At 41.3% G+C, this 9725-nt stretch overlaps 1 protein-coding gene across 2 annotated transcripts; it reads left to right on the top strand.

Moving 5' to 3' along the window:
* The first annotated feature begins 1289 nt into the window (after window positions 1-1289).
* Window positions 1290-9133, top strand: Or2t48b (olfactory receptor family 2 subfamily T member 48B). 2 transcript variants are annotated; one of them, XM_087573515.1, is made up of 2 exons: window positions 1290-1319; window positions 8177-9133. In XM_087573515.1, exon 2 carries the CDS (start codon window positions 8186-8188, stop codon window positions 9131-9133), a length of 948 nt encoding a protein of 315 aa, XP_087429641.1. In that variant the 5' UTR covers window positions 1290-1319; window positions 8177-8185.
* The last annotated feature ends 592 nt before the right edge of the window (window positions 9134-9725 follow it).

The following is a 9725-nucleotide window of genomic DNA, read 5'->3' as shown; positions in this document are numbered from 1 at the left end:
GAACCACTCAGGTGCACACGCTGTTCCTACTCACAGGGTAAGCACTCACTCTGTCAGTGACTGTATGACATGAGGCAGATGCCTGAGACCCTGAGCTTCTCCTCTATAAAACGGGAGAGTGTGGTGAGTCCCATGGAAGCATCAGGGAGGAACAGGGATGCTGCTGGCTTGGGATGCTGCTCTGCCATTGCTCTGCCTGCACTGTTAGCAATGCAAAGGGTTCACATTGCACAAAGCTGTTCACATGGCAACAAATGACACACAGTAAGGACAAGACAGCAGCTAATCCCTTCCCTACTTCACACCACATTCCTGATCTCACTGATGATCATGGTCCCCATTTAAAAGAGAGCTCTGATTTTCCCAGCACACCTCCTGCCCCTCACCTGCCTCCTGACCTCCACTCACCCAGCAGATAGGGTTCAGGGCTTCTCACAGCCTGGGGCTCCCTCGCTGTCTTTTTCACTGTGTCCACCATCAGAAACTGAGTCAGCAGACAAACATAAGGTGAGTGTTGAAAATCTTACATTGTTGAAGGGATCTGAGTTTCCTTTCACAAATATATGTCTGTAAAATGGAAATCTATCTCGTTTCTTCCTGTCTCCCAGTCTATGTCCTGTCTGTATCTCTGTCCATCTCTTCTCAGAGGTCTCAGATCTGCATGGTATTTACGTGAAGGCATCAAGAAGCTTGCCTTTCTCTGCTCCATCAGCACCTCAGATGTAAAATGTTCCTAAGAGTTGTGATCGCTGTCTCAATAACGCATCCCTTGAAAATATGGAAAACATCTCAGAAAGTGGAAATTTCATTTCCTTCCTACTCCCTATACTTACCAAAATGTACTATCTACTCAATGATGAATAAATACAATAAAAACATTTAAAAATCTCTCTTTTAAAGTACAGTGGGCCTGGTCAGAAAGGATGGATGCATTCTGTGGGATGCTACTTCTCACTGTGTTGTACCTATTTAAACCTTCCAACTTAATTGGTATTTAAATACTGTTTTCCCAGCATGGGTGGACACTGACCTTGTTCACTGCAATCAAGGTTAATGTGTCCCTGGATTTCTCAGCATTTAACACAGAGGCAGGGTGAGTGTGGGTTGAAGGGTTCTAGGAATGGCTCCAGGAACTTCTCAGGGCTGTGTTCTTTGTTCTCAGACTCCGTGCGAAATTGGCTGTAACTCCTTGGAGAATCTGCTGCCACACCGTAGCCTGGCAACCAGCAGTTACTGTAAACCCTCAATCTCCTGATGAATCTTAGAGCAAATGGACAACCTGTGAGGAGATGAACTAGGAGAAGCAGAAGCCAGAAGAGGTGGGACTTCCAATTAACTCTGTCTAACCAGTGTTGGATGAGAAACACATTATATATATTATTGTGTCTACATTTTCATATGAATATGTTTATTTGAATATACATTTAAAGACCATTTGTCTATCAAAACAAAGTTACAGGACTGTACAAATTCACTGTGAAATAGACTGTATGCAGTACTCAACTTAGAACTTGTACCACATTATTTTATAAACCACATTCCTCAGTGAATGCTAAACTGGGGGGGTGGAGGGTACATGCGATATTATGCTAGGAGAAGAAGCTCTACAATGCTTCTTTTTTTTTTAATCCAACCCTCTTTAATTTGGCCTTTGCAAATTTTCTCTTCATAAGGGCAAAACACAGCCACATTCTTCATTAAATTATTACAAATGACAATCTCTAGAATACCTACTAACATTTCTTTCTCCTCTGAAACCTCTTGAGGCAGGCCAAGACAGTTCAAATTACCTCAGCGCCACTGTGTCCCTTGCTCCTACTAAGATGGCCCATTAAACCCCACCTAAAGTGTTCAACTGCTTTCCTAACACAAAGTCCCCATTTCTCCAAAGAAAATCCTGGTCAGGCCTGTTACAGCAGCACCCCAGTCTCTGTTACCAACTTTTGCCTTACTTAGGGTTTTACTACTATGAAGAAACACCATAACCACAGCAACTCCTGCAGAGGAAAACATTTAATTGGGGCGATCTTCCCGATTCAGAGGTTTAGTCCATTATTGTCCTGGTGGGAAGTAAGACAACGTGCAGGTAGGCAGACATGGTGCTGGAGATGGAGCTGAGAGCTCTATGGGAGGTGAAGAAAGAATGAAGAAAGCCAGAGGAGGCCACTGACTTTCTAGGGTCACTAATTCTGAGGTCATTTTCTCCATTTTTATTCTCCTTTCACACTTTCGGTTATCTATACTCAGTATTCCTTTTCTTGGGGATTCGTTATTTTTCCATTTCATCTGATTTGTTTTCACTTTCTGATTATTACTTTAAGAAATTCCTTGTCCCCACCTTTCCTGCATTTAGGCTGGCCCCTTCCTCATGTCAGCCAAACTTCCTCTAAACCTTTCTTATTTTTTTTCCGTCTTTATTAAATTGGTTATTTCTTATTTACATTTCAAATGTTATTGCCTTTCCCGTTTTTCAGGCCAATATCCCCCTAACCCCTTCACCTCCCAATCTCTATGGGTGTTCCCTTCCCAATCCTTACCCCATTACCACCCTCCCCCCAACAATCACGTTCACTGGGGGTTCAGTCTTAGCAGGACCAAGGGCTTCCCCTTCCACTGGTGCTCTTACTAGAATATTCATTGCTACCTATGAGGTCAGAGTCCAGGGTCAGTCCATGTATAGTCTTTAGGTAGTGGCTTAGTCCCTGGAAGCTCTGGTTGGCATTGTTGTTCATATGGGGTCTCAAGCCCCTTTAAGCTCTTTCAGTCCTTTATAAGATTCCTGCAACTGGGGCCCGTTCTCACTTCAGTGGTTTAATGATGGCATTCGCCTCTGTATTTGCTGTATCCTGGCTGTGTCTCTCAGGAGAGATCTACATCCAGTTCCTGTCAGCCTGCACTTCTTTGCTTCATCCATCTTATCCAGTTTGGTGGCTGTATATGTACGGGCCACATGTGGGGCAGGCTCTGAATGGGTGTTCCTTCTGCCTCTGTTCTAAACTTTGCCTCCCTATTCCCTGCCAAGGGTATTCTTGTTCCCCTCTTAAAGAAGGAGTGAAGCATTCACATTTTGATCATCCGTCTTGAGTTTCGTTTGTTCTAGGGATCTAGGGTAATTCAAGCATTTGGGCTAATATCTACTTATCAATGAGTGCATACCATTTGTGTTTTTCTGTGGTTGGGTTGCCTCACTCAGGATGATATTTTCCAGTTCCAACCATTTGCCTATGAATTTCATAAAGTCATTGTTTTTGATAGCTGAGTAATATTCCATTGTGTAGATGTACCATATTTTCTGTATCTATTCCTCTGTTGAAGGGCATCTGGGTTCTTTCCAGCTTCTGGCTATTATAAATAAGGCTGCTATGAACATAGTGGAGCACGTGACTTATTTATATGTTGGGGCATCTTTTGGGTATATGCCCAAGAGAGGTATAGCTGGATCCTCAGGCAGTTCAATGTCTAATTTTCAGAGGAACCTCCAGATTGATTTCCAGGATGTTTGTACCAGTCTGCAATCCCACCAACAATTGAGGAGTGTTCCTCTTTCTCCACATTCACGCCAGCATTTGCTGTCACCTGAGTTTTTGATCTTAGCCAGTCTTACTGGCGTGAGGTGAAATCTCAGGGTTGTTTTGATTTGCATTTCCCTTATGACTAAAGATGTTGAACATTTCTTTAGGTGTTTCTCAGCCATTCGGCATTCCTCAGCTGTGAATTCTTTATTTAGCTCGGAAGCCCACTTTTAATAGGGTTATTTGTCTCCCTGCAGTCTAACTTCTTGAGTTCTTTGTATATTTTGGATATAAGCCCCCCTATCTGTTGTAGGATTGGTAAAGATCTTTTCCCAATCTGTTGGTTGCCATTTTGTCCTAACCACAGTGTCCTTTGCCTTACAGAAGCTTTGCAGTTTTATGAGATCTCATTTGTTGAATCTTGATCTTAGAGTTTAAGCCATTGGTGTTTTATTCAGGAAATGTTCTTATTTTTAATAGTATTATTTGTCCCCCTGCAGTCTAATTTCTTGCGTTCTTTGTATATTTTGGATATAAGCCCTTGATCAGTTGTAGGATAGGTAAAGATCTTTTCCCAATCTGTTGGTTGCCGTTTTGTCCTAACAACAGTGTCCTTTGACTTACAGAAGCTTTGCAGTTTTAGGAGATCCCATTTGTCGATTCTTGATCTTAGAGTTTAAGCCATTGGTGTTTTGTTCAGGATATTTTCTCCAGTGCCCATGTGTTTGAGATGCTTCCCCACTTTTTCTTCTATTAGTTTGAGTGTATCTGGTTTGATGTGTATGTCCTTGATCCACTTGGACTTAAGCTTTGTAGAGGGTGATAAGAATGGATTGATCTGCATTCTTCTACATGCTGACCTCCAGTTGAACCAGCACCATTCACTGAAAAGGCTATGTTTTTTCCATTGGATGGTTTTGGATCCTTTGTCAAAAATCAAGTGTCCATAGATGTGTGAGTTCATTTCTGAGGCTTCAATTCTATTCCACTGGCCTATCTGCCTGTCTCTGTACAAATACCATACAGTTTTTATCACTATTGCTCTGTAATACTGCTTGAGTTCAGGGATAGTTATTCCCCCAGAATTCCTTTTATTGCTGAGGGTAGTTTTAGCTATCCTGGGTTTTTTGTTATTCCAGATGAATTTTCAAATTGTTCTGTCTAACTCTCTGAAGAATTGGATTGGAATTTTGATTGGGGATTGCATTGAATCTGTAGATCACTTTTGGTAAAATGGCCATTTTTACTATATTAATCCTGCCAATCCATGAGCATGGGAGGTCTTTCCATCTTCTGAGGTCTTCTTCAATTTCTTTCCTCAGTGTCTTGAAGTTCTTATTGTACAGATCTTTTACTTGCTTGGCTAAAGTCACACCGAGGTACTTTATATTATTTGGGTCTATGATGAAGGGTGTCGTTTCCCTAATTTCTTTCTCAGCTTGTTTCTCTTTTGTGTAGAGGAAGGCTACTGATTTATTTGAGTTAATTTTATACCCAGCCACTTTGCTGAAGTTGTTTATCAGGTTTATTAGTTCTATGGTGGAATTTTTGGGATGACTTAAACATACTATCTTATCGTCTGCAAATAGTGATATTTTGACTTCTTCCTTTCCAATCTGTATCCCTTTGATCTCCTTTTGTTGTCTGATTGCTCTGGCTAGGACTTTGAGAACTGTATTGCATAAGTTGGGAGAGGGTGGGCAGCTTTGCCTAGTCCCCTGATTTTAGTGGGTTGCTTCAAGTTTCTCTCCATTTAGTTTAATATTAGCTATTGGTTTGCTGTATATGGTTTTTACTATGTTTAGGTATGGGCCTTGAATTCCTGTTCTTTCCAGGACTTTTATCAAGAAGGGCTGTTGAATGCTTTCTCAGCATATATTGACATGATTATGTGGTTTTTATCTTTCAGTTTGTTTATATAGTGGATTACATTGATGGTTTTCTGTATATTAAACCATCCCTGCATACCTGGAGTGAAATCTACTTGATCATGATGGATGATTGTTTTGATGTGTTCTTGGATTCGGTTTGCAAGAATTTTATTGAGTATTTTTGCGTCGATATTCATAAGGGAAATTGGTCTGAAGTTCTCTTTCTTTGTTAGGTCTTTGTGTGGTTTAGGTTTAAGATTAATTGTGGCTTCATAGAAGGAATTCAGTAGCGCTCTGTCTGTTTTAATTTTGTGGAATAATTTGGATAGTATTGGTATGAGATCTTCTATGAACGTCTGATAGAATTCTGTACTGAACACATCTGGACCTCAGCTCTTTTTGGTTGGGAGACTTTTAATGGCTGCTTCTATTTCCTTAGGAGTTATGGGTTATTTAAATGATTTATTTGTTCCTGATTTAACTTTGGTACCTAGTGTCTGTGTAGGAAATAGTCCATTTCCTCCAGATTTTCAAGTTTTGTTGAATATAGTCTTTTGCAGTAGGATCTGATGATTTTTTAATTTCCTCTGGCTCTGTTGTTATGTCTCCCTTTTCATTTCTGATTTTGTTAATTTGAACACACTCTCTGTGTCCTCTCCTTAGTCTGGCTAAGGTTTTATCTATCTTGTTGATTTTCTCAAAGAACCAACTTTTGGTTCTGTTGATTCTTTCTATGGTCCTATTTGTTTCTACTTGGTTGATTTCAGCTCTGAGTTTGATTATTTCCTGCCTTCTACTCCTCCTGGGTGTATTTGCTTCCTTTTGTTCTAGAACTTTTAGGTGTGCTGTCATGCTGCTGTTACATGCTCTCTTCTGTTTCTTACTGAAGGCACGCAAAGCTATGAGTTTTCCTCTTAGCACAGCTTTCATTGTGTCTCATAAGTTTGGGTATGTTGTACCTTCATTTTCATTAAATTCTATGAAGTCTTTAATTTCATTCTTTATTTCTCCCTTGACCAGGTTCTCGCTGAGTAGGGCACTGTTCAACTTCCATGTATATGTGAGCGTTCTTTCCTTATTGTTATTGAAGCCCAGCTTTAGTGCATGGTGGTCTGATGGGACGCATGGGATTATTTCTATCTTTCTGTATCTGTTGAGTCCTCTTTTGTGGTCAATTTTGGAGAAAGTAACACGAGGTGGTGAGAAGAAGGTATATCCTTTTGTTTTAGGATAGACTGTTCTATAAATATCTGTTCAGTGCATTTGGTTCATAACTTCTGTTAGTCTATGCTTCTAGCTACAGCTCCTTGTCTCTTGCTTTGGTTTTCTATATCCAGGGTTGTCTCCCTTTGTGCTTTCTTTCTTGTTTCTATTTCCATTTTCAATTCCTTCACCTGTTTGATTGTGTTTTCCTGAAATTCTTTCAGGGATTTTTTTGTTTCCTCTCTAAGGGCTTCTACTTGTTTACTTGTGTTTTCCTGCATATCTCTAAGAGCGTTCTTTATGTCTTTCTTAAACTCCTACAAAATCATGAATAAATGTGATCTTAAATCTAGATCTTGCTTTTCTGGCGTGTTTGGATATTCAGTGTTTGCTTTGGTGGGAGAATTGGGCTCTGATGATGCCATGTGTAGCCTTGTTCTCTACTGCTTGGGTTCCTGTGCTTGTATCTCACCATCAGGTTGTCTATGGCGTTACCCTGTTCTGCTATTTCTGACAATGGCTTGACCGTCCTGTAGACCTGTGTGTCAGGAGTGCTGTAGACCTGATTTCCTGTTTTCTTTCAGCCAGTTATGGGAACACAGTGTTCTGCTTTCAGGTGTTTAGTCATTCCTGTCCACTGACTTTCAGCTGTTCCTGTGGGCATGTGTCCAGAGTCCACCAGGCAGGTCACTAGGAGCAGAAAAGTTGGTCTTACCTCTAGTCTCGGGCCTGAAGTCACTCCTTGGGGCTCAGTTTCAGCTCTCCATGAGGGCAGCAACCAGAAAGCCTGAAACTTCTTCTGAGTCCCTGTGCACAGGGGGCCCTGATGGTGCTAGGTGTTTTCCTCTAGAGTCAGAAATATGGGCAGAGAGTAGTCTCCTCTGGTTTCACAGGCATGTCTGCCCCTCTGAAGGTCTACCTCTCCTTCCCACGGATTTGGGTGCAGGGAGCTGATTGACAAGGTCTGTTCAGATCCGGGCACAGTCTGGAATACATGGCTCAAGCAGCTTGACTGCCTCTATTTTCCTGTGCCCAAAGGCCCTATACAGTTTCCTCTTGAGCCAGGGACATGGGCAAAGATGGGCAGTATTGGCGGTCTCTCCTACCCTGCAGGCTCACAAGTGCCCACCAGTGTGGGTGATGAACCCTCTCTTCCATGGGGTTTGAAAGCAGGTAGCTGTGGGGGATCTCCACGGGTACTTAAGACCAACTTGTATATTCATTAATGTCTGACCAATGTGTCTGTTTGGTTACTTGTTTGAATTACACGTACACTGGTTTCTGTTGGTTCATTTTTCTTGATATTTCACTATTTTTGTTGAGAGAAAATGTTATCTGGCAAATACCAAAAATTTGTTGACACATGACACTTTTTGTTATGAGGAAAGACCATGATCATGAACTGTGTCAACTCTATTCTGACTGGTTTTGGCTCCAACCACAGACATGTGAATTATTAATTTTTATTTGCCTTACATTATAAGTAGATTATCATTTTCAAATCTACAGGCCCAGAAAATTTCTCAGCATGGTAGGCTTATATGCATATCACTAAGCAGTCACTAACCATAAACCTTCTTGGTTGCCTAGGAGACACACATGAACATCAACACCTGGATGAACAACTTCACTGGACAGTCAGGTTTCACCCTGGTGGGATTCTTAAGTCAATCCAAACACCCTGCCCTGCTTGCTGGGGTCATATTTGTGGTTTTCCTGATGGCCTTGTCTGGGAACACCCTTCTGATCCTGTTGATACTCTCTGACACCAACCTCCACACACCCATGTACTTTTTTATCAGCCAGCTGTCTCTCATGGACATCATGTACATTTCAGTCACTGTGCCCAAGATGCTCATAGACCAGGTCCTGGGGAACCACAGGATCTCAGCTGCTGCCTGTGGGGTGCAGATGTTTCTCTACCTGACATTAGCAGGTTCAGAATATCTGATTCTAGCTGCCATGTCCTATGACCGCTATGTAGCCATCTGCCATCCACTCCGGTATCATGTCCTCATGAACCGCAGGGTGTGTCTTCTCCTGATATCTTCATGTTGGCTCCTAGGATCCTTAGATGGCTTCATGTTCACCCCTGTCACCATGACCTTCCCATTCTGTGGGTCACGGGAGATCTATCAGTTCTACTGTGAGGTTCTGGCTGTGACAAAGCTCTCCTGCTCAGACACCTGGCTCTATGAGACCTTCATGTATGTGTGCTGTGTGATCATGCTTCTCATCCCTGTGACAGTCATTTCAGGATCCTACTCATCCATCCTCCTCACTGTTCTCAGGATGAACTCAACAGAGGGCAGGAAGAAGGCTCTTGCAACCTGTTCCTCCCACATGACTGTGGTCATCCTCTTCTATGGCACTGCTATCTATAACTACATGCTCCCTGCCTCCCTCCACACCCCTGAGAAGGACATGGTGGTGTCTGTGTTTTACACCATACTCACACCTCTGTTGAACCCACTAATATATAGTTTTAGGAATAAGAATGTCACTGAAGCTATGAGGAAAAGGTTGGGTTTGAGCACCCTCTTCTAAGAAATCGTAAAGTAACTCATAATGCATATTCCTTTTCCTTGTCACTATACATCTGTTGGTCCAGGTCTCATGCTGAAGTTATTCCAGATCCATCATGCCTCATTTCATATTCACCCTTTCTTGTAGAACTCTTTCTCTATTCTTAAATTTCTTTGTTGATATACTTCTTGTCCATTCAGAAATCTTATTGGAGTTGTGCCACTGTTACATTTTATGAAGTTCATAATGACTGTTTAATATTGTGGGACAAAAGTCTTACCATTTGACATTATGTCATATTGAAAAATAAAGATTCATGAAGTGTTCAATTTATAAAAGTTAGAGTGAGACCGAAGAACAGTGTTTAACAACATTAAAATGGGGTGACTAGAGATCATTGGCATATTGAAAGAATTATGTGTACCCTCTTGATAATTAATGTAAAATTAAAATTATGTAAAAATAAAGAACAAGATACAGATTTCTCCCTTAGCTCCTGTTCTGTGATATAGTAAAAATAATGTGTTAGCGATTTAAATTTGGATAGTTCAATTTGCCCAAGGGTTTCAAATGGTCAGGGTACCTGCCATTCAATATAAATATATTCTCCAAA

The sequence above is a fragment of the Rattus norvegicus genome, chromosome 10, assembly GCF_021556685.1.
Source record: "Rattus norvegicus strain SHRSP/BbbUtx chromosome 10, alternate assembly SHRSP_T2T, whole genome shotgun sequence".
NCBI classification, from domain to species: Eukaryota; Metazoa; Chordata; class Mammalia; order Rodentia; family Muridae; genus Rattus; species Rattus norvegicus.
The sequence above is the reverse complement of the archived record's forward strand: the minus strand, read 5'-3'. Positions and strand labels throughout refer to the sequence as shown.